This window comes from Peromyscus leucopus, chromosome 18, assembly GCF_004664715.2.
Source record: "Peromyscus leucopus breed LL Stock chromosome 18, UCI_PerLeu_2.1, whole genome shotgun sequence".
Classification (NCBI taxonomy): Eukaryota; Metazoa; Chordata; class Mammalia; order Rodentia; family Cricetidae; genus Peromyscus; species Peromyscus leucopus.
Genome location: NC_051078.1, coordinates 2,939,242 through 2,966,867, shown reverse-complemented (window position 1 = coordinate 2,966,867; position 27,626 = coordinate 2,939,242). Strand labels below are relative to the sequence as shown.

At 61.8% G+C, this 27,626-nt stretch overlaps 1 protein-coding gene across 1 annotated transcript in view; it reads right to left on the bottom strand.

The window, feature by feature from the left end:
* Positions 1 to 2,021: 2,021 nt before the first annotated feature.
* The window catches only part of Lrp1 (LDL receptor related protein 1), an 85,108-nt gene continuing 59,503 nt past the window's right edge, over positions 2,022 to 27,626 (bottom strand). The window contains exons 43-89 of the mRNA XM_028886217.2: positions 25,445 to 25,649; positions 24,932 to 25,124; positions 23,898 to 24,023; positions 23,580 to 23,708; positions 23,088 to 23,207; positions 22,312 to 22,425; positions 21,110 to 21,259; positions 20,895 to 21,017; positions 20,555 to 20,671; positions 20,278 to 20,406; positions 19,446 to 19,568; positions 19,208 to 19,348; positions 18,917 to 19,107; positions 18,211 to 18,394; positions 18,006 to 18,091; positions 17,686 to 17,805; positions 17,035 to 17,222; positions 16,704 to 16,909; positions 15,972 to 16,160; positions 15,245 to 15,393; positions 14,710 to 14,803; positions 13,511 to 13,627; positions 12,974 to 13,093; positions 12,366 to 12,488; positions 12,122 to 12,247; positions 11,611 to 11,727; positions 10,871 to 10,977; positions 10,639 to 10,771; positions 9,779 to 9,898; positions 9,561 to 9,683; positions 9,171 to 9,311; positions 8,578 to 8,712; positions 8,376 to 8,495; positions 7,387 to 7,655; positions 6,155 to 6,333; positions 5,637 to 5,743; positions 5,258 to 5,374; positions 4,761 to 4,937; positions 4,367 to 4,507; positions 4,093 to 4,266; positions 3,773 to 3,934; positions 3,279 to 3,453; positions 3,065 to 3,166; positions 2,877 to 2,941; positions 2,680 to 2,770; positions 2,449 to 2,593; positions 2,022 to 2,308 (exon numbers count right to left, since the gene is read on the bottom strand). Of these exons, the coding sequence (XP_028742050.1) occupies positions 2,168 to 2,308; positions 2,449 to 2,593; positions 2,680 to 2,770; positions 2,877 to 2,941; positions 3,065 to 3,166; positions 3,279 to 3,453; positions 3,773 to 3,934; positions 4,093 to 4,266; positions 4,367 to 4,507; positions 4,761 to 4,937; positions 5,258 to 5,374; positions 5,637 to 5,743; positions 6,155 to 6,333; positions 7,387 to 7,655; positions 8,376 to 8,495; positions 8,578 to 8,712; positions 9,171 to 9,311; positions 9,561 to 9,683; positions 9,779 to 9,898; positions 10,639 to 10,771; positions 10,871 to 10,977; positions 11,611 to 11,727; positions 12,122 to 12,247; positions 12,366 to 12,488; positions 12,974 to 13,093; positions 13,511 to 13,627; positions 14,710 to 14,803; positions 15,245 to 15,393; positions 15,972 to 16,160; positions 16,704 to 16,909; positions 17,035 to 17,222; positions 17,686 to 17,805; positions 18,006 to 18,091; positions 18,211 to 18,394; positions 18,917 to 19,107; positions 19,208 to 19,348; positions 19,446 to 19,568; positions 20,278 to 20,406; positions 20,555 to 20,671; positions 20,895 to 21,017; positions 21,110 to 21,259; positions 22,312 to 22,425; positions 23,088 to 23,207; positions 23,580 to 23,708; positions 23,898 to 24,023; positions 24,932 to 25,124; positions 25,445 to 25,649 (6,604 nt within the window). The 3' untranslated portion in view covers positions 2,022 to 2,167. The remainder of the gene's footprint in view (positions 2,309 to 2,448; positions 2,594 to 2,679; positions 2,771 to 2,876; positions 2,942 to 3,064; positions 3,167 to 3,278; positions 3,454 to 3,772; positions 3,935 to 4,092; positions 4,267 to 4,366; positions 4,508 to 4,760; positions 4,938 to 5,257; positions 5,375 to 5,636; positions 5,744 to 6,154; positions 6,334 to 7,386; positions 7,656 to 8,375; positions 8,496 to 8,577; positions 8,713 to 9,170; positions 9,312 to 9,560; positions 9,684 to 9,778; positions 9,899 to 10,638; positions 10,772 to 10,870; positions 10,978 to 11,610; positions 11,728 to 12,121; positions 12,248 to 12,365; positions 12,489 to 12,973; positions 13,094 to 13,510; positions 13,628 to 14,709; positions 14,804 to 15,244; positions 15,394 to 15,971; positions 16,161 to 16,703; positions 16,910 to 17,034; positions 17,223 to 17,685; positions 17,806 to 18,005; positions 18,092 to 18,210; positions 18,395 to 18,916; positions 19,108 to 19,207; positions 19,349 to 19,445; positions 19,569 to 20,277; positions 20,407 to 20,554; positions 20,672 to 20,894; positions 21,018 to 21,109; positions 21,260 to 22,311; positions 22,426 to 23,087; positions 23,208 to 23,579; positions 23,709 to 23,897; positions 24,024 to 24,931; positions 25,125 to 25,444; positions 25,650 to 27,626) is intronic.

Sequence of the window (27,626 nt, the reverse complement as noted above, 5' to 3'; positions counted from 1 at the left end):
GGGGCCTGGGAGGGGGGGGCTGCTGTTGGGGAAGGGGGTGGGAAAAGCAGACTCTGGGGGAGGGAAGGAAGATGGCTGACAGAGCAGAGGGTGGATGGGTCAGCACAGAATCGCCTCAGGGAAGGAAGTGAGAGGATGGGCGAGGGTCCGCGGCAGGTGCATAATTAGTGTGTTGAGCTTGAGGAGAAGCCGAGCCGCCGGAGTGTATATGCCATATGCCACCTGGTGGCCAGAAGGAGCCCAAGCCTATCACTTCAGGATCAACAAGGACACACACACACACACACTCCCCCCCCCCACACCCCCGGCTGGGTTGCTCATCCCAGGGCCCTAGGGAGTCTAAGGAAGCTAGGAAGGTCTCAGAGCAGGCTTTGGGGATAAAGTTGGAGATGATGGTCTTGAGGATGAGGGGAAAAAAATAGTCTTGCTTCTGGACGTGCATCTATCCATAAACTCCCCCAAGGGAGGAAGCTGGGGAAAATGCCCTGGGGAAGCTGAGCCCGTGAGGGCCAGGCAGCAGAAGCAAGGCTGCTCCTTTGGGAGGCGTTGTGTGCGCTGCTGTTGGGAGCTGAGGGTCCCAACCCTCCTCCCTCGGTCCTGGACAGCACACAGCTGTATAACCTGCTGCAAGAGCATCAGTCCCCTTTGAGAGAGGTCCAAGGAGATCTGGAGTAGCTTAGAAGGCATCAGTCTTTTCCTGGTCAACTCCTGGAACGCCCCCAGCATTTACTGGAGGCTGGTGGGCAAACACACTCCTTCGCTCTAGCCCCCTCCCCTAATTCAGGTTTTTAATTGAAAAATAAAAGTGATTCTGTGTGTGTGTGTGTGTGTGTGTGTGTGCCAAAGTGCATACATGGAGGTCAGAGAACAATTTTATGGAGCTTGTTTTTGCTCACTCTTCCATGGGTTCCAAGATCGGACTTGGTCATCAGGCTTGCAGAGCAAGGGCTCTCTCCCCATGGTCGCACCCTCCTGGCCTTACAGCCATGGTTTTACTCATGGCTTCGTCATAGAGTGAGATGTCAACATTTCAGAGGGAGCTGAGAGCAGAGAGCTGTAGCCGACCATCCTGAAGGTCTGGAAAGCCTTCACGACCCAATGCCCTCATTTCTTCTGGCGTGGGGGGACTGTGGGGGACAGGTGCACCGTGAAAGGGGGGTCAGATCTCCCAGGTCGGCGTGCTGGGGCCAGGGGAACACCAGATCCAACCACCATAAGCTACAGGCTCAAGGTCACACACCAAGAGAAAACAGTTCTTCCTGCCATAGAGAGACTGGAGGATGGCGTGAGGCTGGAGACGTTGACCTCAGGGTTCTCAGGCTGGCCTCCAGCACGCGGCAAGGCTCCCTCTGGCGGCTGAGCAAGCGAACAGCGCCCACACTAGCAGGTACCAGACACAGTGGCTTTTTTTTTCCTTTTCTTTCTTTTTTTTTTTCCTTTTTTTCTTTTTTACAATTTTATTTATAACAATATCTGTGTTATTTAGTTGTAAAGGAATTCAGCAAAAATTATTAAAACGTTCACGTCCCCAAAATGGGGCTGCCCGCTTGCCCTTCCTTGGTATACCCCAACTCTTCCTGGTCCTCGGGAGCAGAAGCTGGGGGACAGTTACCAAAGAATGTGTACAGCCTTAGGAGCCACAGTGGGCCAGCACTGGAGGGGGAGGGCCTGTCTGGAAGGAACACTGAGCAAGGCCATCTCAGAGGTGCCCAAAAGTGGGAGCCAGGGCCTGGGCCGACGTCCCTCAAGGAAGGACTCCGTTCTTCCTACCTCACAAAGCCAAATCTCCCAGACAGGGGCGGCGGGGGACTCCACCTCCCCAGAACTAACCCCCAGAGAGCTGAGGAGGGGAAACCTGGGGCGAGAGGCCCTGACATGTGTCTGGTAGGGAACGGAGGTGGGCTCCTTCATACCTCTGAGCCACAGAGCTCTCCCTGTCCCCTCAAGGCAGCGTGGGGTGGGGGGTGGGGGATGCTGAGGAGCAGGAAGGAGAGTGGAAGAGATAATACTGTGCTCGCTTGCTCACTCACATATAAAAAGTAATTCCTTCATTTTTACATTTGTACATCCGGCAGGGCCGGGGGAGGGCTGGCTGGGGGAGGGGGCTCATTGAAGGACTCGGCTGGCAGGGGCTTTTCTGGGGACGTCCGTCGGGGGGCAGAGGGTCCTATGCCAAGGGGTCCCCTATCTCGTCCTCAGGTCCCCGGCCCAGGAGTTCTCGCTTCTCATCCGTGCTGGCCAGGGAGTGGCGGCTGCCGTGACCCCCCATGTAGAGCGTGGCATACACCGGGTTGGTGAAGTTGGTAGGCTGTAAACATGACGTTCAGAGGGTTAGGATCCCCTTAGCTGCCACTGCCGGGCCGTCACTCAGGACAACACGTTTGGGTGTCCTGCCCACCCACCCCTGCCCTCGGACCCCGGAAGCCCCTTCAGTGGCCTCCGGTCTACCTTGTCAGGGTCAAGGGCAAAATCGGCATCCAGGAGGCCCCCCACATCGTCGGGCTCTCCGCCTTCGTACATCTTGTAGGTGGGGTTCCCAATTTCCACATTCATGGCCCCATTGGTCATGCGCTGGTGCTGGAAGCCCTTGGCCCTGGGGAGAGGCAGCAGTCAGGGGACAGTGGCGCTGGCGGAGGGGGCGGTAAAACCACAGGATTTTCCAGACTCCCAGTGGCTCACCCTCGGACTCGCCGCTTGTACCAGAACACCACGCCGGCCACCAGCAGCAGCAGCAGGAGCAACAGCAGAGGGATCAGGATGGAGGCCATATCTGGAGACGGATGTCAGAGTCTGAGGCACAGGAAATGGGGGCGGGGAGGGGGGCCACCAAGCTCTCGCTAGTCGTCGTCCACCCCCCCCCCCCCCCCGCCACTTACGTCCAGGCTGCTGTTGACTGATGACCTGGTCCTCGCAACGGGGTCCTGTCAGGTGGGGTGGGCACCTGCAGGCAGGAAAGTAAAGCTGAGTGGTCGGGCATCACCTCCGAGCAGCCACAGGGGCCCGGATGGTTCTCCGGCTTGGGAGAGGGGCAGCCTGGCCCTGGTGAGGCTCAGGCCCAACTCACTGGCACTCGGGCATCATCTTGCTGTTCATGGTACAGGAACCACCATTGCTACAGTGGTCGACGCAGGTCAGGCAACTGGGGGCGACCCGGCCGTCCGTGCAGCTGCGGGAAGGAATCAGAGTCCGGAGCTGGGGCTGGCAGGTGCCTGGGACCCTAGGACAGGGCCGGGGGGCGGCAGGGCAGGGGTGCGCAGTTGTGACCGGGCTCCACTCACTTGCAAGTGACGTCTCCGGTCTGTTTGTTGACCACGCAGGCCCCCTGGAGACAGCGGCTGCACTTGTTCACCTCGCACTTGGGTCCCTCAAAGTAGACCGTGCAGCGACATTGTCGGGAGCCGTTGGCCGCCATCTGACAGGTGCCGAAGTTCTCACAGTAGCCCGAGCACTGCCCTGCGGTTGGGGACGGAGAGAAAGCGCCCCAAAGCCTACCTTCGTAAGGGTCCACCGTGCAGGGGTAAGGAACCCCCCCAGGACCTAGGGATGACTCCCTCCCTGCTCCTGAGCCCCCCCTGCCCCGTCCCAGGACACAAGGACGGCCCTGGGCATTCATCTCGTTGAATAATCCCGCTGCCTGGAGGAGGCTCCCGACGCCAGGGAGGTGTGCCAACGTGGTGGGCAGCACCCCCAGCCTGGGCACGGCTCGTCTGCCTAGGGCTTCCCTCTCCTCTCAGCCTGCCCCCCGCCCCCGGGGCCGGGCTGCTTCACTCACGGTACTGGCAGCGGTCACCCAGGAAGCCAGGCAGACATCGGCACTGGGGCTGGTTGCCCTGGTTGACGGTGCAGGTGCTGTTGTTGGCACAGTAACCCGCACACACCTGCTGGGTGCATTTGGGGCCCGTGAAGCCTGTGGGGCACCGGCACGTGGGCATGCCTGAGGGGAGAGGTTTGTGAGTGGGACGGGGTCCCGGGAACCACTTGGGCCTGTAACGGAGCTGGGAGAGGGACCCCCGGGGGGAAGCAGCGACCCGAAGGAGTGGGTGCGGGGGGGGGGGGGGGCTGGGGGGAGGAGCGGTCCCGGCCGGGGCATACCAGACAGGGAAGCCGCACAGGTACCGCCGTTTTGGCAGTACTCCCAGCACTGGTCCAGCTCACACTTGTCCCCGGTGTAGCGCGGCTGGCAGCGGCACTTGGGCTGCCTCCGGGCGTTGAGGAAGCAGCTGCCGCCATTGAGGCACTGTAGGGTGCAGGTCCCAGGCCGCGGGGCTGTGAGCGGGGCAGAGGGGTGGGGTCAAGGGTCCGGGAAGCCGGAGGCTCTAGGGCAAAAGATCCCAGGGTGCCCGGGAAAGGGGTGTGCCGCGCCTACCGTCTGGAGGGGGAGTTGGAGAGGGCACGGGCACACAGGTGCCGTTGTCCAGTCTCTTTCCGTTGGGACAGATACAGACAGGCCCGCTGGGGCTCAGCAGACACAGCCACTCACATTTCTTCCGGTCGCAGGGGTTGGTCACTGCGGGGGTGTGGAAGGGGGGGGTAGATGTCGGGCAGGGCTGCTCCCGAGCCCTGTGTGGGTCTAGAACGCGCCCTTCCACACCCCGGGGGTCGCGCCCTCCCACACCCCGGGGGTCGCGCCCTTCCACACCCCGGGGGTCGCGCCCTTCCACACCCCGGGGGTCGCGCCCTTCCACACCCCGGGGGTCGCGCCCTTCCACACCCCGGGGTCGCGCCCTTCCACACCCCGGGGGTTTCCCCCTCTGCCGCACCTTCTGGCTGCTTGTGCTGATGGTAGAGGACCACGTCGGAGGCGTGGCTCAGGCCCCCAGTCAGGTTGATCAAGGGGCTGTGTCCAAACTTGTGGATCTTGAAGACGCGGTTATTGATGTAAGTGACACCGTAAATGTAGTCTTCGAACACATCGATGCTGAAGGGGTGACTTAGGCCTGGGGGGGCGGGGGGGCGGGCGCGTTAGATCAAGATGGTGTCTGGGCCCTGGACTCACTAAGACACTTGGCTCTGTCTGCCTAGGCAGCACAAGACGCCACACATCCAAACCAACGATCCCCGCCCCCGCAGCTGGCAAAAGGTCTCATCACCCCAAGACCCCAGGGGTCACAGGAGACTTTTCCACCCCTGCTGACTCCACACCCCTTAGTACTGGTAGAATGAATGAATGGGCTGGGGCTGGGGGGGGAGCCGGCTACGGAAGGGCGGGAGGCCTGAGGGTGGGCAGGGTTCGGGTCCCAGGCCGCCCCCCTCTCACCGCGCTTGCTGTCCGCAGCCACGATGGGGTCGGTGCCGTTGAGGCGGATGCTGCCGATGACCGAAAGTTTGGCATCTGCCCAGTACAGCCGTTCATTGTGGTAATCCACGGCCAAGCCTGGGGTGAGAGGAGGCGGTGAGGGCCGGCCTCTGCCACGCCAGGCTGGGTGCAGAGAATAGCGCCGATTCTGTCTGGTGTCCAGGGCGGCACCACCTCGCTCACGGGATCTCTCCCAGTCACCCATCTGGAAACGCTCCCACGGCCCTTAGCCCGATCTGGTGGAAACGGCCTGCCCCACGGCCCTCGATTCTGGGCGACTTTTGAAGCAGCTGTGACCAGAGCCTGCCCCTCCCACGCCCTACCCCTGCGCCCTGGGGACCTGTGGGCCACTGAATGTTGTCCTGCACGAGCGTCTCTCGAAGGGTCCCGTCCATCGCCGCCGTTTCGATCTTGGGATGGTTCCCCCAGTCTGACCAGTACATGGTACTAAGGAGGGAGAAGGGAGAGCCGGATTGGTCTCCAGGGCCGAGGAAAAGGCCAAAGTGAAACAGCGCCTGACCTGGCTGGAGGCTGCCGGCCTATGGGAGGAGGATGCCTGCCCTCTTCACACTGAGACCCAGGAGACAACTTCTGACCAGGGCTAACACCATCTACTCTAACTACAGTAGGCTGGGGCAGAGCGGGCCCCTGGAGGGCACCCAGCTCTTGGCTGCACATGAGAGCCGGTCAGTCAAGCAGAGGTCAGCCACTCAGCTGTGAGTCCCCAGCCCTGGCTTGAGGAGGGCCAGGCCTGGAGCAGCCTAGAAGCCTGCGGTCTCTGTCGCCTGTGGACGCGGGGCCTGTCTTAAGGGCTTCCTGACACCAGCCCCAACACCTCCCCCCGGGACCCTTGCCCACCCCCTCAGTGGGTCCACCACGATGGCATGAGGCTCATCAATCATGCCCGAGATGAGTGTCTTGCGGTTCTCGCCCTTCATTTGCGCCACCTCAATCACGTCTCGGCCAGAGTCGGTCCAGTACACATTCCCGGCCACCCAGTCGATGGCAATCCCCCTCGGCATCTTCAGCCCTGAAATCTAAGTGAGGTCACATATTCAGAGATCACCATCTTTCCCCCGAGTCTGTCAGCCTGTTCTGGTCTGTCACCCCTGACTAACACGGCCACCACCATGGTTTTTCTTTGGACTAGGTCTCTCTCACAGCTCAGGCTGATCTGGAACTCACTGTGCAGCCCAGGCTGACCCCTCATCTTTTAGTGTCCCTTCCTCTGCTACTCATACAGCGGGAGTTACAGGCATCTTTGCATGTTTTTCAAGTTAATCCTCACTTTAAAAAAAAGGTTATGGGGTGGGGTAGGGACAAGGAGATGGCTCAGTGGATTAAAGGTGCTTGCTGCTAAGCCTGGGTGACCTGAGTTCAAATCCCTGGGACTCATATGGTAGAAGCAGAGAAATAACTCCTGTGACTTCTACATGTGCACCATGGCATGTATATGTGATATACACACAGGTACACACATACATTAAAAAAAAAAAAACACAGTCTATGAAGTGGGGAGTGTAGTTCACTGTTTACTTTACGTACTTGCCTACCACACGTGAGGTCCTAGCACTAAAAACCCAAGCAACCATATATAAAGAAGCTTCTAAGACTAGGTGTCATTTATTCGTCATTATTGTTATTATATTTTCATCGCCGTTGCTCGGGATCAAACCTAGGGCTTCACACATTCTACCAATGAACTCTACGTAAATCTAGGATGGGTATGATTCATTTTATTGATAACGTGAGGCCCCAAGTAGTTGAGGAAGTTGGCCAGGACTGACGTGGAGTGACAAGCAGGAATCCGAGGGTCAGTCTGTCCTGGTGTGTGTCCCATGCTGCCATGTGGCAGGGCCAACTGCCGATAGTCCTTCCTGCTCTGGCTGCCCCTCACAGGCCACCCTGACAGGGATAGGTCTTCCTGCTCTGGCTGTCCCTCACAGGCCACCCTGACAGGGATAGGTCTTCCTGCTCTGGCTGTCCCTCACAGGCCACCCTGACAGGCTCCGCCAGCTCCCACCCCCCTCCTCCAGTACTGCTCTGTCCTGGGACGCTCTTCCACCCAATCTGACAGGCTGGGCACTTACATTGAGGTGCGTGACGCCCCGGTCCAGCTGTCTCCGGTGACGGTTGGAGGTCGTAGGAGGTGCAGCCGGCGGCAGGCTCCGGTAGGAGATTGTGCCCGTGTGCCAGTTGGTCCAGTAGACGCGGCCGGCCTTGACATGGACATCCATGGCGTCTATGCGGACGCTCTCGTCTCCCTGGAAGGCCTGCTCGTAGGCCGAGTGGGGGTGCCCGGGGAACAAGCTGCGGATCTCGTTGTCATCCGCAATGTATAGGACCTGGTACTCGGAGCCTGCCAGAGTCAGAGACCGCCTGTCAGGTGGGCTTGAGAGGGAGAGGCAGAGAGAGGCAAGAGCCCTGGGCCGGAGTTCGATCCCTGGAGGAAGACGACCTCCAGCCAAGACCCTGCCAGTCCACAGCAGCCGCCCAGCTAATCAAACCGTTTGTCCTCGACAGGGGTGTTTCTCGTGCTGGTGCGTCCGACACCGGGCCTGAGGACTCTAACCTGTGCCCCAAGCTGGTAACAGAATGACCAGGTCCTTTAGAAGTCCGCCCTTGGGCCTCACTTCCCTAGCCGGCAGTTCCGGGAATCCTGCCTTGTGGTCTCTGGGCAGCATCAGCTGCTGAGAGGGCACAGGCCCGTGAGTCCTCTAGGGGGTGTGTATGTACACGCCCACGTGCGTGCATGGTGCGGTGCCTTGTCAGAGCATGGGGGGAAGAATAGGCGGGTGGGCCCACGTGACCATGAGTCTAAAGGTACTCTCAACCTGGGGGCGGGGAGGTAGGGTTGTACGCCACGTGGGAGTGTCGGCTCTCACAGAACTCCGGAAACCCAGGGGGTGTCCTCTAACTTTCCAACGCTTGGCTCAGGACGGCGGCCGGCCCCGTGTGCCTTGAGTCTTGGGGGTCCATGCCGGAGCACGGACGGATGCTTGGGAATGTTCCATTCCAGCCCAGCTCCATTTCCCGGCCCCGCCCGCCCACCCCCCCTGTCCTTTCCCGACTCCAGCACCTTCGGCCTTGCAGGTGTTGTGCGTCTTCATGAAGTTGCGCGCGCAGCTGCAGAGGTGGCCGCCCTTGGTGTTGTTGCAGAGCTGGGAGCAGGTGCCGAAGCGCAGGCACTCGTTGATGTCTGGGGGGGGGGTTGCAGTGGGGGTTACGGGGAGTCTGATGAGAGCCGGGGTCCCTGCCCATCGCCCGCCCAGCTTCCCTACCCTGGCATCCTGGCTGGCCCGGCACGGTGTGGAAGCCTGAGCGGCAAGCACAGTAGGCAGCTTTCTCCGTGCGCACGCAACGCGCTTCGTCCCCACAGATGCTGGCGTTGGTGGCGCAGCTGGTCAGCTTGGGGTCTGTGGGGGGGGACAAACCGTGGAGGGCCCTGGCCTGAGCCCCGCCTCCCGTGCCCGCCCCGCCCCCTGGTGCTCGCCCCACCCCTGAGCTCGCCCCGCCTCCCGTACCCGCCCCGCCTCCCGTGCTCGCCCCGCCCCGAGCCCGCCCCACCGCTCGCCCCGCCCCCTGGCGCTCGCCCCGCCCCCGATACTCGCCACGCCCCCCGTGCCCGCCCCGCCCCGGTGCCCGCCCCGCCCCCTGGTGCCCGCCCCGCCCCTGGTGCCCGCCCCGCCCCCGCCCCGCCCCCGGTGCCCACCCGCCTCCCGTGCCCGCCCCGCCCCCGGTGCCCACCCCGCCTCCCGTGCCCGCCCCGCCCCCGGTGCCCACCCGCCTCCCGTGCCCGCCCCGCCCCCCGGTGCACGCCCCGCCCCCCCCGTGCACGCCCCGCCCCCGCGCACGCGCGCACGCCCCGTCCTACCGATGCTGCAGTCCTCCTCATCCGAGCCGTCGCCGCAGTCGTCAAACATGTTACAGCGCAGCGAGGATGACAGACAGCGCTGATTCCGGCAGAGGAACTCCTTCTTATCCTTGCAGTGGGGATTCTGGGTCGTGGGGGGTTCTGGGGAGGGGAGACCCTTCAGGCCCTGGGTGCCGACCACACCCGCTGCCCCTCCCTCCCTCCGCAGAGACCCTGCTAACCCAGGAGGCCAGGGGTGGGTGCGAACCTGCAACCTCAGGGCCGCCCGCGCCCTTCCCAAAGACATCCCTCTCCCCAGGCCCGGGCCCCTCTGCCGTCGGCCTTGCAGAAGGGCCCGCCCCCCAGCTGCGGCTCCCCCCGAGCCCTACCCCCACGTCGCCCCCGGCTCACCGCAGTCTTCCTCGTCGGTCCCATCTCCACAGTTGTCCACGCCGTCACACTGGCGCCCAATCCACAGGCAGACGCGGTCGTTCTTGCATCGGAAGGGCCGGTTGGGAGGACACACGAACCGGGCTGTGGAAGCCAGGAAACGGGCAGGGTCAGACTCGGGGAGTCCCTGCCTTGGACAGACAGCCCCCGAGCCCCGCCTCGCTCCATCACAATCTTACCGCATTCCTCCGGGTTCTCATCCGAGTTATCCCCGCAGTCGTCCTCACCGTCACACTTCCAGGCCAGGGGCTTGCACAAGGTGTTGTTACATTGAAACTCATCCAAGGGGCAGGTCCTCACTGGGTGCCGGGGGGACAAGGGGGTAAAAATGAATGCACGCTGTGTCTGTCACTCCCTCCGTGGGTGGGGCTGCGGCCCGGGGCCACCAGGGAAGCTGCAGCAGAATCCGACCCCGGTGTCTTAATGTCCTGCCCAGTGGACAGAGGGACAAGGGCTTCCTCTGGTATTTAGGGGAGGAGAGGCTACTTCGGGTGTGCCCACGGGCTCAGGATGCTATTCTTGAGTAGAGGAGCCAGGACACCCGAGCCTCGGATACCCTGTGCCAGGCGCAGGCTTACGGTCACGGATCCTCAGCCTACGGGGCGGAACCAGGGCGGCTGCCTTCCAGGCGGGACCCCCGGCTCCGACCCTCAGCTTCTCTCCCGACAAGGGTCCCACTGCTCCCTCGGGCTACCGAGCCGACCCCGGCTCACTGCCCGCCCTGGAGGGAAGGGGAGCAGGATCCGGCCTCTTACCCCAGCCAGCTGTGAGTAGGAGGTGGGCAGGGCGGTGGGTGGACACAGCGTACAGGCCTCGGCTGGATCTAGCCAGCCCCCCAGCATAAAAAATACACCCAGTGGACCCGAGCCCTGTCTACGGCGACATCCCCAACACCTAGGACGTCTCCCAGTAGACGCTCCATCAAGGCGTGTTGCGGGAACCATAATGACCGAAGGAAATAAAAGACCGAGTCAACCTGGCCACATCATGGTCTGGGGGAGATGGGGTGGGGACGCCCGGCGGGGGGGGGGGGGCTCACCCCCGGTGCCGCAGGCCTCCTCGTCACTGCCATCCATGCAGTCGGCATCCGCGTCACAGCGCCAGCGCAGGGGGATGCAGTGGCCACTCCTGCACTGGAACTGGTCCATGTCACAGCGGGGCGTGCAGTCTTTCTGTGGGCACGAGAGCCGAGCCGGGTCAGGCCCCCGGGGTCCCGCCCTGATTCTCCCGAGCCCCCCCACACACACCCCGCTTCCTTGAGATCTGCTCACCTCGTCGGAGCCGTCGGCACAGTCATGATCCCCGTCACACTTCCAGCGCCCAGCGATGCAGCGGCCGTTGGCACAGGAAAACTCGCTCTCGGAGCAGGGCCGAGGGGCTGGGGAAAGACAGGCCCCAGCAGCGCGGTGGGCACAGGGCATCCCCGGCCCTTGGAAACACTACTCCCAAGCCCCGCGGCTCATTGCTGGGTCCGCGAAGGCCACAGCTGGCGGCTGGTGTGATGATCCGCCAACCCCAGGCAGCTAACCGGCTGGGCCAAGCGGGTAGTCACACTTATCCCAGTGGGAACAGACGCGTGGGAGAGGGCACGGGTCCCGGGTCCTGTCCTTGGGGCAGGCCACGTAAGGGGAAGGGAGGGACAAGATCACGGAGACAAGCACCACCGGATCCGGGGAGAGGCCAGTTAAGGATGAGAGGCAGAAGGACAGACGGACAGCACAGGGATGGGCAGAGGCCGCAGGAAGAGGGGCACATCGGAGACACCTACCTCTGCAACCCCGAGAGGACAGTGTAAAAATGGAGAGAAACATGAGATGAGGTGAAATGGAACAGAGCTCAAGCACACGACATGGAGGTGGGGGGGGGGTGGAGTGCAGAGGCAGAGGAGGTTCCTGACCCCCTCGCCCCGGGAGGCCCCGCCCCCTGCACGGCGGTGGGCGGGGCGCCGGCGCCGGGGGGCGGGCCGGGGGCGGGGCGGGGGATGACGGGCAGGGCGAGGCCGGGGACATACTGCAGCTCTCCTCGTCCGAGTTGTCCCCACAGTCGTTGTCATAGTCACACTGCCAGCGCCCGGGCACACAGCGGTTGTTCTTGCAGCGGAACTGGTACGGCTCGCAGGTGCGCTCGTCTGGGGGGGCGGGGAGATAAGGGGGCAGTCGGACGGGACGGGGTGGGTGGCAGAGGAGAGGGCGGGCGGGCGGGTGGTCACTGCGGTCTGGGAAAGCCTGGCTCTGGGGCTCAGCCCGCGACACCCTTGCTGTAGGATAGCGCCTGTGGCGGCGTCCACAGGAGGGAGGGGCTGGTCAGGATGGACCAAGGGTGTGTGTGGGGGGAGCGGGTGATGTGGGGAGCGGGTGAACGGGGCAGGCACGGAACGCTCGGTACAAAAGTCCGAGGGGTGGCCAGAGGGAGGCGCAGGGAATGGAGAGGTGGTGGGGACCACAGGGAAGGCCCAGGGGCCCGCGGTTGACCCTCGCCCCTACCCCGAGATCGCCACCCTCTCACGACAGGCCCAGACTTACCACACTCCTCCTTGGGCTCATCGGAGCCGTCGCCACAGTCGTCCTCGCCATCACACTTCCAGCGCGCTGGGATGCAGCGGCCCGAGTCCTTGCAGCGGAACTCATCTACCCCGCAGGTCATCTGGGCTGCAAGGCATGGGCACGGGTGAGGAGGGCCCCCCCCCCAGCCACGGTAGAGCCGCCAAAGGGAGGGGGTGCTTGTGATGGAGTCACAGACGCGGCAGGGCGCACGGGTTCCACTCACTGCAGTTGGCGGGCTCATCGCTGCCGTCCACACAGTCATTGTCCCTGTCGCAGACCCAGACGCGGGGGATGCAGCGCTTGGTGATGGAGCACTGGAACTGGTTGGGGGCGCAGGTCACCTCGGCTGCAAGGTGGAGGAGAGAATGAGGACCCTGCCCGGACGCCTCCTCCCAAAAGTCTGGCCCTGGTCTTGGTCAGGAGGAAGGAATGGTTTTTTGTGTTTCTAGAGACAGGGTTTCTCTGTGTAGCTTTGCGCCTTTCCTGGAACTCACTTGGTAGCCCAGGCTGGCCTCTAACTCACAGAGATCCGCCTGGCTCTGCCTCCTGAGTGCTGGGATTAAAGGCGTGCGCCACCACCGCCGGATTGGAAGGAATGGTTTATCCTCAGTCTGGTATTGTTTTGTTTTCCGGATCTGCCGTCTGTCCGTACTGAGCACCTTGCTTTTATACGCAATCCAGGAGACATCTACGGTGACTCACGTCATCCCTAGTGGACTAGCGCCCCTCGGGGAAGCCGCGGGAAGCAGCCGCGCATGCGTGCGTGCGTGCGTGCGTGCGTGCGTGCGTGCGTGCGTGCATGCGTGCGTGCCGGTGTCCCCGCCCACTTACGGCAGTCCCGCTCGTCTTCGCCGTCCCCGCAGTTGTCCTGTCCGTTGCACCGGAAGATGCCGGGAATGCAGCGGTTGGTGTTGGTGCACTTGAACTGGCTGGGCAGGCAGACGTGAATGTCTGGGGGAGGGGAGGGGAGGTGACTGAGCACAGGTGGAGGACTGGGGGGGGGGACCGGCTGGTGCCCCTGTGGACTCGGGGGGGGGGACCGGCTGGTGCCCCTGAGGACTGGGGGGGGGACCGGCTGGTGCCCTGAGGACTGGGGGGGGGGGACCGGCTGGTGCCCCTGTGGACTCGGGAGGACCGGCTGGTGCCCCTGTGGACCGTGGGGAGGACCGGCTGGTGCCCCTGTGGACTCGGGGGGGGGGGGGGGGAGGACCGGCTGGTGCCCCTGTGGACTCGGGGGGGGGACCGGCTGGTGCCCCTGTGGACTCGGGGGAGGACCGGCTGGTGCCCCTGTGGACTCGGGGGGGGGGAGGGACCGGCTGGTGCCCCTGTGGACTGGGGGAGGACCGGCTGGTGCCCGGCCGCCCTTACCACAGTTGGCCTCGTCACTGTTGTCCTGGCAGTCGTTGTCCCCATCACAGATGAAGGCCGGGTTGGTGCAGATGCCGGTTGAGCACTGGAACTGGCCGGGGCGGCACTTGAACTCGGCTGCCAAGAGGACGGCTCAGGGTCAGACGGGTAGGAGGTGGTTCCGGGGACCCAGGGGTGTGTCACCAGGGCCTGATGGCCCGTGAGCCCCAGAACCACCGTGCAGAGAGCTGATCTCTGAGGGCTGCCCTCTGACCTCCACATGGTGACCACGCATACGCCTGTACTCACAAATGCACATCACACACACTCACACACTCACAAATGCACATCACACACACTCACACACTCACAAATGCACATCACACACACACACATGCACATCACACACAAATGCACATCACACACACACACGCACTCTCACAAATGCACATCACACACACACTCACAAATGCACATCACACACACACACGCACTCTCACAAATGCACATCACACACACACACGCACACTCATAAATGCACATCACACACACTCACAGATGCACATCACACACACACTCACAAATGCACATCACACACACACTCACAAATACACATCACACACACTCACACACTCACAAATGCACATCACACACACATGCACATCACACACACATGCACATCACACACATGCACATCACACACACACTCACAGATGCACATCACACACAAATGCACATCACACACACACACGCACACTCACAAATGCACATCACACACACACACACGCACACTCATAAATGCACATCACACACACACACGCACATCACACACACACTCACACACTCACAAATGCACATCACACACACACACATGCACATCACACACACACTCACAGATGCACATCACACACACACTCACAAATGCACATCACACACACACACTCACAGATGCACATCACACACACACTCACAGATGCACATCACACACACACTCACAAATGCACATCACACACACACATGCACATCACACACACACACATGCACATCACACACACACAGATGCACATCACACACACACTCACAAATGTACATCACCCCCACCACCACCACCCCCACCCCACCCCCACATCACACACACGCAGGGAGAAAGGGCGTCACTGAAGTCTCTGCCCCTGGCGGCCAGCGCGGAGCCTCCTGCCTCCCACGCCCTGGACACTCACGGCAGTCTGGAGGCTCATCCGAGTGGTCCCCACAGTCGTCCTCGGTGTCACACTTCCACCAGAAGGGGATGCACTTGTCGTTCTTGCACACAAACTGGAGGGCAGAGGGGCGAGACAGGGTTGGTGGGGGGGCAGGGGGGGAGACGGGGTTGTTGGGGCCCGGGGAACTCAGGCTTTCTTTCAAGGGGCAGAAGTGTTTCCGAGAAATGGGTTAGAGTGTGTGGGGAGGCGGGGCTGGACCGAGAGCTGGGGTGTGGCGGGTGTAGGGAGGCCAGAAGAGGGGTGTCTGTACGGGGAGAGCACAGGAAGGGGCGGGCTAGCGGCACTGGTGAGGCCAGCACTGAGGTGTAGAGGTTTGTGAGTGTGCAAGCGTAAAGCATTGCTGTGGGAAGACAAGAGGTAGGCAGGAAGTGTGGAGGTGTCAGCACGGGAATGCCAGATGTGTGGGCATCAGAGTGGGTGCGGGGACACTGGCATGAGGGGTCGGGGGGGGGGCCGAGGCACGGGACGGGGGGAGTCTCGAGGGGAGCCTTACCTGGCTTGCTGTGCAGTTGGACACACAGGTACGGCCATCACCGCCCAGGTAGAAGTTGGTGGGGCAGGCACATTTGTGACCACCCCCAGGGGACAGCAGGCACAGGTTGCTGCAGCCTCCGTTGTTGACTCTGCAGGGGTGATTGGGCACTGCGGGAGAGAATGGGGTGGGAGGGTCAGGACTGGTCCTGGTCCCTGACTCTTAGGTCACTGGGTCCTGACTGTCGTCAGGGCGAGTCCTGCCGGGATGGCGTCTGGCCTTCTGAAGGATGTCTGCTCTGCTCCGTCCTGCACAGGGGCAGGGTAGATCTTTATTCTACCGCTTTCATCGGGGGATTAAGACCACCGGAGACGGGAAAGGACCTTGCAAGGCCCAGGATCAGCTCAGGCTTGGAACTCACACCTGAAGGCCCCCAGCATCTCCGCCTGCTTTCGGGGTTTCCTTTGACGCTCTGTCCACACTCACTGTTCCCTGGGCTCTCTAAGCTTCACGGCCTGGCTGCCAGGAGACCCGTGTTGAACCCAGGATGGACGGAGGCTGCGGAGGGCCTGACTATATACTCTGTCTATAGCTTCTGAAAGTCTGGTCCCCGGCAGGGACGCTCGGTCAGGGCCAGGGAGGGAGGACCAGGAACTCCCGCTGAGGCTGTGTGTCCCGAGCGGTGCTGAGAACAAGGCATTTCATGCCTGGTCCCCATGTCTCCCACACCCCGAGTCTGCTCGCTTACCATCTGGCTGACGCAGGGCATGGAAGACATGGAGGTCCATGGGCCGGTGCAGGGTGCTGATGAGGAGTGTTTTGTTGGCACCCGTGGTCTTGTGGGCTCGGTTGATGGATTTTGTCTCCCAGTCTGTCCAGTAGACGTAATCTTCAAACAGGGTCAGTGCAAAGATGTGTGGGATGTCTTGGCTCAGCACTGTGGGAGGGGAACGCAGGGAAAAGACACAGCGGCAGTTGGGCACAAGTACAGACCGGGTTCCGCGTCCACTTGACCTCTTTAGCTCCCACCGCAACCCTGAGTGGGGAATGAACCCAGGTCCAGATGTTTCTATGGCTTCCTAAGGCTGTATATAGTGACGGCCTGTGCAACAACCACACTGCTGATCTAGAGGAGCACACAGATCCTCCACGGAAGAACGGATCACAGATGTAACCTCAGATAGTTCTCATGTGCCCACCCTCAGGCCATCATCCTGGGCTGAACATGGAGTTACACACACACACACACACACACACACACACACACACACACACACACACACACACGGTGCAAGGAGCTGGACTGTGGCCTGGTGCCTGGGCCAGTCGAGGGGAAACACCAGGGTATGTGAAACCCCCAGGGCCCTGGTGTGTGGCTTCCGTATGCACTATGCCTTCCTGCACCCCTAAACCCCTACCCCACCACTGTAGACCCCCCGGCAGGCCTGCTGGCCTTGGGCGGCCTCGCTAGCATACGGACCAACATGACGATTGGAGCCATCGAGGCTGGCAAACTCGATGTAGTCCTCACGGGCATCAGCCCAGTAGATGCGCTCCGTGACATAGTCCAGGGTCAGACCATTGGGCCATGTGATCTTCGTGTCCACAATGACGCTGCGGCCAGACCCATCCATGCCGATCCGGCCGATCAGTGAGTGGTCACCCCAGTCCGTCCAGTAGAGGTACCTGGCAGGTGGAGGGGGGCAGTGAACCCCAAGAATCTAGAGACTGATGACGCCAGAAGCCTGCAGGGAGTCTGGGCTTGATTCCCGGGGCTCCCCCCCTCCCCCCCCACCCCCTTGGCCACTCACCCATTCTGCACGTCCACCACGAGAGCCCTGGGCTCACGGAGGCCAGAGCTGACCAGCACGGTCCGATAGGCTCCATTGAGCTTGGACACCTCAATGGTGTCTCTGCCTTTGTCACACCAGTACAGGTTGCCGCCCACCCAGTCCACGGCCAGCCCGTCGGGGTTACTGAGGCCTGTCCGGTGCAGTACCTGTGGGGAACACAGGGAAGAGGACGCCTGAGTGGAACCCTCAGTCTCTCCGGGGCCCGGCCTCTCCCTCCTGTGAAACGGAACACAGCTCCTGGCTTCGTTAGGAAGATGACAGTATGTCCTCTCCCGAGACCGACGCCAATTACCAGCAGGGGCTCCAGGAACACAACGCGCGCGCGCACACACACACACACACACACACACACACACACACACACACACAAAACGGCAGAACACAGTGCAGGGGAAGGCGGGAAGTGTCCGTGTGCTTGCTCTCTGAGTTCAGGGAGGGAGAAGTTAAAACAGGCAGGATGTTTCTATGGCTCGGTGAGGGGAGATGAGCTGTGTGCCGTGTGTGTGTGTGTGTGTGTGTGTGTGTGTGTGTGTGTGTGTGTGTGTGTGTCTCATCTGAGGGGCTCCTGGTGTACCTGTCAGCTGAATGGGGGCGGCGCTTTCTCCTCACCTGCACGTTGCTGCCGTTAAGGTGCATCCTCCGGATCATGCTGCCCTGGGTGGTCACGTCGGTCCAGTAGATCATCTGCTCTCGGTAGTCGAAGTCCAGAGCCACGGCATTGTTCAGGCCCTGGGTTGGGAACGGGGACAGACAGGGGAGTCAGCTGCTGCTGGGACACGTGTGCGTTTGGGGGGGGGGGCTGTCTGAAGTCAGGACGCGGCGGGAGGGAGAGGCCGTAGGAGACAACGTGGGCACAAGTGGGAAGAACCGGGGAGGCTGTACTGGGCCCGGGCAGTCGACGGGTAAGAGGGAGGCTTGGGCTTTGGCACCTGCTTCAGCAGTGTGTAGTTGGAGCCGTCCAGGTTGAGCTTGCGCAGGTAGTACCGGTTGGCAAAGATAAGGAAGGGCTCCTCGTCTGCAGGCAGAGGGTCCTGGCTCAGGTACGTTCTAGCAGCCCGTCTTTGGCTACACCGTCCCACGCCCTCTCCCCACGGCTGCCTGGGCCGTCTCTCACCCTCCACGTGCCCGTCTTACCCGTCACGGCTTTGCAGCTGTGGGGGTCGCCACCGCGGGGCGCGTAGCCCTCCACGCATAGACACTTGTAGCTGCCGTGGGTGTTGATGCAGAGCTGGCTGCAGGGGAAGGTGGTGCTGCACTCATCCACGTCGGCACAGGTCCTGCCGTCGTCTTTGAGCCGGAAGCCGGGGCGGCAGCGGCACTGTGGGTAGAGGGAATCTGGGGCTGAGGATATATATATATACCGGGGGCCTGGGCTTCCCCTTCTGAAAACCAGGGGCCGGGAGGACCCCTGCAGGGCACACAGTGTGCACCCTGTCCCCCAGGGCTCTCCTCGCGTGGCTGTCAGCCTAGCTTGGTGGTGTCCCTCACACCCCCTGCAGTACGGGTCTCTCAGCTCCCAGTCCCTCGGCATAGCTTAGCGAGGACTCAAGGCTCGTCACCATCTATATTCATTTCCTTGGGGATTTAGACAGCATCTCCGGGATAACAATTCTCCCTCCCAGGCTGGGCCTTTCCTCTGAGCCCGGGAGCTACATCATCTCCTAGCCTTTATCTGTGAACAAACCCACACAGATGGAGACTCGGACCTAGCAGGTCTGCCCCTGCTACATCCCCAGAGCCTAGCACGCTGCCTGGTGAGTGCTGGGTAAGAACCTGATGCAGGAACGAGGGGGTGGAGCAAACTGTCCTGGCCAGACTGTCCCGGGCTGGGCTGGCCTACCTTAAAGCCTATCTTCAGGTCCTCGCAGTCCTGGCTGCAGCCACTGAGCTTGCGGCTGAGACACTCGTTGATGTGGCACCCACGTTCATCCGAGCCGTCCCCGCAGTCGTCCTGGCCGTTGCACAGCAGCGCCTCGGCCACGCAGCGTCCGCTGCTGCACAGGAACTGCGACGAGGCGTTGCATTTGTGCTCTGCGGAGGGAGGGCGGGCGGGCGGCGGGCACAGGTCAGTGGGGCACGAGAGAGAGGGGAGGAGGGAGGGGGCAGGGGGCGGGCGGCCCACGAGGCTCACCCGGGCTGGTGCAGTGCGGATTCTTGGGGGCCTCGTCACTCTGGTCGTGGCAGTCGTTCTCACCGTCGCACTCCCACTGGCGGGAGCTCAGGCAGCGCCCGTTGGCGCAGCGGAACTCGTTGGGGCCGCAGGTTGGGTACTCTGTGTGTGTGGGGTGCGGGGGACGATGAGGCGCCGCCCTGGCACAGCACCCTCGCCGCTGGGCAGGGGCCCTGTCCCCTCCAGCCACGGGACTCACCGCACTCGGGGGACTCGTCGGAGCCATCGGCGCAGTCCCGGTCGTGGTCGCACACGAAATGCTTGGGAATGCACATACGGTTCTGGCACATGAACTCGCGGTCGTCACAGGTGCTGTTGTACACTGGGGACAGAGACAGAAGCCGCCCTCAGGCCCGCCCCGCTCCAGCCCTTCCCTACGGGCACCGCCATCCTGGGGTTCCGGGATGGGAGAGGTAGAATGGGCGTGGCGCCGGGGAGGGCGTGGCGCCGGGGAGGCGGGGAGGCGTGGAGGCGGGGAGGCGTGGCGCCGGGGAGGCGTGGCGCCGGGAGGCGTGGCGCCGGGGAGCGGGGCGCCGGGGAGGGCGGGGCGCCGGGGAGGCGGGGCGCCGGGGAGGCGTGGGCGCCGGGGAGGGCGGGGCGCCGGGGAGGGCGGGGCGCCGGGAGGCGGGCGCCGGGGAGGCGGGGCGCCGGGGAGGCGGGCGCCGGGAGCGGGGCGCCGGGGAGGCGGGGCGCCGGGGAGGCGGGGCGCCGGGGAGCGGGGCGCCGGGAGGCGGGCGCCGGGGAGGCGGGCGCCGGGGAGGCGGGGCGCCGGGAGGCGGGCGCCGGGGAGGCGGGGCGCCGGGAGGCGGGGCGCCGGGGAGGCGGGGCGCCGGGGAGGCGGGGCGCCGGGGAGGCGGGCGCCGGGGAGGCGGGGCGGCCTGGACACAGGTGCTAAAGCCATGGCTCTGCGCTAACCAAACATGGGGCTCCCACCGAACTCCTTCCCACCCTTGGCCTCATTTGCCAGCATTTGCAAAGCGCGGCTGTGACGCTCGCTGCCCACCCGGGGCCTGGCGGCCTCTCCCACTCACGGCAGCCGGCTGCGATGCTCTCGTCCGCGCCATCCGCGCAGTCCTTGTCGCCATCACAGAGCCAGCGCTCGGGGACGCACACGTGGGTGCCGGGGCAGGAGAAAGAGGACGGGCCGCAAGTCTTGCCTTCTGCGCGAGGAGGAGCAAGGGAGACACAGAGGGGCTCAGGGGAGGCCAGGGCCCAGCGGGCAGCCACGACGACGACGACACGCCCCACTGGTGTGTGGACGCTCCTCCTTGGGGCACCTCCCTGGATCCGGTTCGGGTTCCGCCTTACCGCAGTGAGCGGCCTCATCGGAGCCGTCGCCGCAGTCATCGCTGCCGTCGCACAACCACTGCTTGGATATACATCGATGGTTCTGGCATTCAAACTGGGCCTCTGAGCAGAACTTGTCTGGAAGAGTTGGAGAACGCAGTGAGGTGGAGAGAGAGAGGTGGGGTGGCAGGTAGGACAGGACCCGAGAGGCTCATCCAGAGCTGAGGTGTGACCCTAGCTAGACCCGTAATGGAAAAGCCGGGTCTTCGCCGAGAAGGGCACTTCCCATAAGGACTATGCGGGTGGGGTCTTCACGCCCGCCCTGGGGATGTTCGGGGTGCCAGGGCGCCCGGCCACTCACTGCAGTGGGTCTCGTCCTCGCCGTGTTCACAGTCGTCCTCTTTGTCACACGTCCAGCTCATGGGGATGCAGCGGCCGCTGGGGCAGGCGAAGTAATTGAGGGGGCACCTGGGACGCTTCACACCTGGGGGTGGAAGGGAGGCGTGAAGAGGCCGCCCGCCGCTGCTGCTGGCCCCGGGCCTACCGTTTGCCCGGCCGCTGCCACGACCGGCTGACCTGGGCAGTCCCGCTCGTCACTGTAGTCTCCACAGTCATTGGCGCCATCGCACACCCAGCTGGGTGCGTAGCACAGGGACGTCCGCTCGCAAGGCTGGAAGAGCATGCCTTTCACACCCAGGCGGAAGTAGCTGCTGCAGTCCGTGGCACCTGGTGGAAGGTGAACGTAGTCGGCCCCCATAATCTCACAGGGAGTGGCACTATCAGGAGGTGTGGCTTGGTTGGAGTGGGCGTGGCCTTGTTGGTTGGAGGAAGTGTGTCATTGTGGGGGCGGGCTTTGAGGTTTCCTGGGCTCAGGATACTGCCCAGCCTCTCAGTTGACTTCCTGTTGCCTGCAAGATGCAGGACTCTCATCTACTTCTCCAGCACCATGTCTGACTGCACACTGCCATGTCCCACCATGATGATAATGGACTGAACCTCTGAGACTGTAAGGGGGCCACCCCAATTAAACATTTCCTTTATAAGAGTTGCCATGGTCATGGTGTCTCTCTCTCTCTCTCTCTTTTTTTTTTTTTGTTTGTTTTTTTTTTGTTTTTCGAGACAGGGTTTCTCTGTGTAGCTTTGCGCCTTTCCTGGGACTCACTTGGTAGCCCAGGCTGGCCTCGAACTCACAGAGATCCACCTGGTTCTGCCTCCCAAGTACTGGGATTAAAGGCGTGCGCCACCACTGCCCGGCTGTGTCTCTCTCTTTTTAAGGTTTATTTATTTATTATGTACACCGTGTTCTATCTGTACATATTCCTGCAGGCCAGAAGAGGGCACCGGATCTCATTGCATATGGTTGTGAGCCACCATGTGGTTGCTGGGAATTGAACTCAGGACCTTTGGAAGTGCAAGCAGTGCTCTTAACCTCTGAGCCGTCTCTCCAGCCCGGTCATGGTGTCTCTTTACAGCAACAGAAACCCTAACTAAGACAGGGGTCATACCCAGTTCCCTCTAAAACACACTCTGGGAGCAGCTGCTGGCCCCATGGTGCCTTGGTTTTCAGAAAGCTTAAGATGCCCTTCCTACCTGCTCCCTCCCTCCCTCCATGGATCCCAGGAGCAGGAAGCGGGACAGAGACAGGGCCCAAAAGGCTACAGGCTGCTATGTGGGGCCAGGAAGGCTGAGAGGAAATAAGGCGGAACAGTCTGAGGCAGGAGGGACGAGGGACAGAGATGGTCTGAGGCTGGAGTGGGCATGGGAGGGATGTCACTCACTGCAGTCCATCTCATCGGAGGCGTCCTCACAGTCCACAAACTGGTTGCAGCGACTGGAGTTCCCGATGCAGGACCCGTCCCGGCAGCGGAACTCGCCCACGCCACAGGCTGTCTCTAGAACAGGGCCCGTGAGTACCATCAGGCGCTCTGTAGGGCCACAAAGGCCCAGGACCGAGCGCCAGCCTATCTTTGGAGTGCCCTCAACCAGCTCTATTGGGCCTGGGGACACACGCTCGGCCAGACTGAGGACCCGGTGGAGGCTGAGACCTAACCAGGGTAAGGGCGGGGGCTGAGGCCGGGGCTTGCGCGTCCCACTCACTGCTGCATGCAGCATCCCCACTCACTCACTGCTGCATGCAGCATCCCACTCACTGCTGCATGCAGCATCCCACTCACTGCTGCATGCAGCATCCCACTCACTCACTGCTGCATGCAGCATCCCACTCACTCACTGTTGCATGCAGCATCCCACTGCTGCACGCAGCATCCCACTCACTGCTGCACGCGGCATCCCACTCATTGCTGCATGCAGCACCCCACTCACTGCTGCACGCAGCACCCCACTCACTCACTGTTGCATGCAGCATCCCACTCACTGCTGCACGCGGCATCCCACTCATTGCTGCATGCAGCACCCCACTCACTGCTGCACGCAGCACCCCACTCACTCACTGCTGCACGCAGCACCCCACTCACTCACTGTTGCATGCGGCATCCCACTCACTCACTGCTGCATTCGGCATCCCACTCACTGCTGCATGCAGCACCCCACTCACTGTTGCAGGGAATCTCGTCCGAGCCGTCCCCGCAGTCATCCATCCCGTTGCACCACAGCATGTTGGATACGCAGCGGCCGTTGTTACATTGGCGGAAAGTCTTCTTGCAGCGGCGGGAGTCTGCAAGGGTGGGGGGATGTGTGCGGTCACAGCAGGCACGGGTGTGTGTGTGTGTGTGTGTGTGTGTGTGTGTGTGTGTGTCTGTGTGTGTGTGTGGGGGGTGTCTGTGTGTGTGTCTGTGTCTGTGTGTGTGTATGGGGCGTCTCTGTGTGTGGGGGTGTCTGTGTGTGTGTGTGTGTGTGCGCGCGCGCGCGCGCGCACGCGCGACCTCTGGTGACTTTAGCCCCCTCCTAGGGTCCCGGTTCCGACTAATCATTCTGCCCTTTATGAGCTCAGACGAAGGAGCTGGGCCACACGGGCAGGGGCCCGGGGAGAAGGTCCTAGGCGGCCGCGGTCTGAGGAGAGGGGAGGCTGGGGGGGGGGGCTCCTTACTACAGTAGGAAGGCTTCTCGTCAGACTTGTCCTTGCAGTGGGAGACACCGTCACAGGTGAGGCTGAAGCCGATGCATTCGCCGTTGGCGCACTCAAACTCATCTTGCGCCCGACAGGACGAGTTCACGGCTGGGGTGGAGGGGTGGAGGGGTGGAGGGGGTGGAGGGGGTGGAAAGGTTCCATGAGCTGGGGCCCAGCCCGAGCCCAGCTCTGCAGCCTGGCTGGAGTCCAGAAGAAGTCCCCCGTTCCCCCCCCCCCCCCCCGTTGTACTGAGGTCCCCCCAGCAGCCTCTACCCCAGCTCCCACGAGCTCCCTCACCCCGGCAGGTGAAGTCCTCCTGGAGGATCCGGCCCCCTCGACAGGAGCAGTTGACGTGGCCTTGGTGGGTGAGCAGGCACAGATCCTGGCAGCCTCCATTGTTGATTCGGCAGGGGGAAAGCTCACCTGAGCGGAGGCAGGGGGACAGCGAGCTGCAGGGTGTGACCTATTCTGCACACTCCCAAGATGCCCACCCAGTATTCCAGGGCTCCGTATGACCCCAGCAGCCACGGGGAGTTCACAGCGGTGGGGAGGACCTGGCATGGGGTGCTGGGGTGCTGGGGTATGTGGGCACTGAGGGCTTTGAGATGAATCTTGAAGGAGATTCTAGGTTAAGTAGTTTTGAGATATGTGCATAGTGGTGGCCAAGGGTGTGCATAAGACTTGGGAAAATCTGTTAGTGAAATACACACACACACACGCACACACACACGCACGCACACGCACACACAGACGTATGTGCCCCAGGTCATCTGGGCCTGGTGTAGGTATGTGTGTTTATGTACAGGCATGAGGGTGGGCATAGGCTGCACCTGGCATGTGGGTATGAAGTCAGGTTTGGGGTATGGGTAGCTTTGGGTGGAGGGAATTACTAGGCTCTGTGACAGGCTCTCCAGGGATGAGGACAGCTCCTAGAGCAATGCAAGTGTGTGTGTGTGTGTGTGTGTGTGTGTGTGTGTGTGTGTGTGTGTGTGTGCAGTTTGCACGAGATGGACACAGGCATGTCAAGTCCACGCATGTCTACAGATGTCTTGAGGGAGCTGGGGTTGAGGAATGTTAGGACTTTTGCAGTTTCTGGAGGTCTGAAGGTACGTAAAGATATTTATCTGTACAACAGAAGTCCGGAGAGACACAAGACTGTAAGGTACAGTGTGTGAGTGTGTGAGTGTGTGTGTGTGTGTGTGTGTGTGTGTGTGTGTGTGTGTGAGAGAGAGAGAGAGAGAGAGAGAGAGAGAGAGAGAGAGAGAGAGAGAGAGAGCGCGAGCGAGCGCACAGAGAACAGGCGCGCAGGGCTGGCGGCAGGCTCCACTCACAGCTGTTGGTGTCGTTGGCCACTGCGATGATGCCCATGGGCTGCTGGGGGATGTCCACACGCAGCAGCTTCATGTCACTGCCTACATACTTGTTGGCCCGCTGCACTGCCCGCCGGACCCAGTCAGTCCAGAAAATATGCTCTCCATACACCGCCAACCCAAAGGGGTGGACGGGCTCTGACTTTAGGATCACCTGTTGAGACAGGGGCGTGAGCGTGCCCATGTGGTTCAGGCCCTCTTACCAATCCTGACACCACAGTGGGGGCAGGACAAGGGGGGGCCCGGGAAGTCACACCACGGGAAGGATTTGTAGATGCGGCTTGCCTTCTGCCTCCTCTAAGCCCTGTCAGGACCCCCCAGGGCAAAGGCAAGACCACGGGTGGGAATTTTTATCCTCTCAGCTTTTCTCACCCATGCCCTGGGTCTCCCTGTCTGGTGCTCTGTATCTGGGCAGCCTGGCGGTTCTGACTCGGTTTCCCCTCACGTCCCCGCCCACCTGCCCCACGGACTCACATAGCGGTGGGAGCCGTCGTATTCGCAACGCTCAATCTTGTCCAAGGTGGCGTCCGAGAAGTACAGCTTCTCCGCACGGTGGTCGATGGCCAGGCCGTTGGGCGTGCGGATGTCCTTCTCAATGAGCGTCAGGACGTTGGCTCCCGACAGGGCTGCCCGCATGATGCTGGGGTGGAGCTCGTTCCAGTTGGTCCAGAACATCAGGCTGGCGGGAGGGGTCAGAGGGGTCGGGAACCTCAGGGTCGGCCTTGAAGGCCGCCGGCCAACCTCGGAGACAACTAGAACCCAGGATGTGCTCTGTAACCCGACAGCCGCAAAGGCCAGCACAGCCTTGGGGCCTGAGACGAGTCGAACCACTGAACACACCGTTACTGCAGTACAAGGCCAGACCTGACTTACTGCGCGTGCCCACAGGGATGCGCTGTGGTGTGGGGAAGGACCACCTGCGTCTGCTGAGGCAGGAGGCTGGGGTGACAAGCAGGTCGGGCTCCTGGCCTCTGGTGGTGCCTCCACCACTTTCCAGCTAGGTGCCTTTGGGCAACTTACCTGGGCGCTCCGTGCCTCAGTTTCCCCTTGTTCAGTGGGGGGATGATACTGCTGCCTCACAGAGGGTCGTAAAAATTAAACAGTGTGCATTCATCTCAAGGACAGAGTTTTCTGTGAGTTTATTGCTAACTGCTCTCTCTGTACTGAAGCTCTTTACCAAACTACCCAGGAAACCCTTGCTAAGTGTGGACTGTCTCCTTGGTCTCGGGCACACATGGGTCCTCTGTGAATCTGGAGTCTGACCCTGCGGTTTGTGGGGTGTTGAGGACCTCAGGGGACATCAAACACAACCGTGGCAGCATGGTCGCCCTCAGACCTTGATTCCCGAGACTCAGTCACCTGACCTGGGGTGGTGAACCCTTTACATACACCTTCGAGACGCACCAAGAACATAAAAAACAGTTTCAGGATAGAACCCGCCCTGGGCCACCCAGGCCTCAGCCTCTCCCTGCTCTCCAAGATCTCCAACCTGGGCTTGCCTTGAACTTTCTATGTAGCCAAGGATGACCTTTAACTGCTGATCCTCCTGCCTCCGTCTTCCAAGTGCTGGGATTGTAGGAATCATCCCGGGTCTATGCAGTGCTGGGGTTTGAACTCTGGACTGTACACATGCTAGGCAAGCAGCCTACCCACTGAGCCACATCTCAGTCCTCTTCCACCTCTTTATTCTCCCGACTCAAATTGATCACAGCAAAACTCGTCTCCTCGGAGGCCCTTGTGGGGTCTGTTCCTCAGGGTCTCTCTGTGTAACCCTGGCTGTCTTGGATCTCACTCTGTAGGCCAGGCTGGCCTCGAACTCAGAGATCTGCCAGTCTCTGCCTCCCAAAGGCAGCACTATCCCTGGCTAGTGAGAGAACTCTTCATGGGTGACGGTGGCATCTCATTCAGTCTGCCCTGGGGCACCATTTATACCATTCTCCCTTCCTCTCTCCACTCCTCAGATAAGGCCCGATGTGTCCCAAGCTAACCTTCAACTAGTTACGCAGCTAATGACCCCCAACTCCACAGTTCCTACCTCCATCTCCCCGCGGCTGAGATTAGAGGCATGCCTGGCCTAAGTGCGCCTTCTTGACTTGGACAGTCCAGCCAGCGGCTTCCACGCCCTCAGGTCCATACTCACAGCGGAGCGTCAACCTGGCTGACATGGGACGCCCCGGGGGTGACAGTGTGATGGGGGAGGGGAGGCTCCCCTGGAGTAGGTGGCCAGCAGCTAGAAACACGGTGGACTTTCTACCTGTCCACTGTATGCTTCCCAAGACCAGCCGTGCCCCGGTGGGGCTCAGGAGAAGTATGGCCGAGCCTCTATCCTGACACACTAGCTCTGGGATACCAGGTCCCCGAGACAATCTCGTGTCTCTCCTCGGGTGCCGTCCGCCATGGGTGTCCTCCAGGCGCTCCTCAGATTGCTCTGAGCTGCCTCCCTGAGGACATGCTCCCAGACTTCCAGCCAGGGCAGGCCGTTGGCACGGTTACGCTGTCCTCGATCCCCCACAGGAGTAGACGGGGCTCGGCATTCTTGCCGCCTCGTCCATTCTCTATGTATTTTGGTTTTTCAGACACCACTGGCCCTGGGATATGGGGAGGGCCTTTTCCTGGGCTCGGCCGAGAGGAACCCCGTGGGTAACAAGGTGGCTGT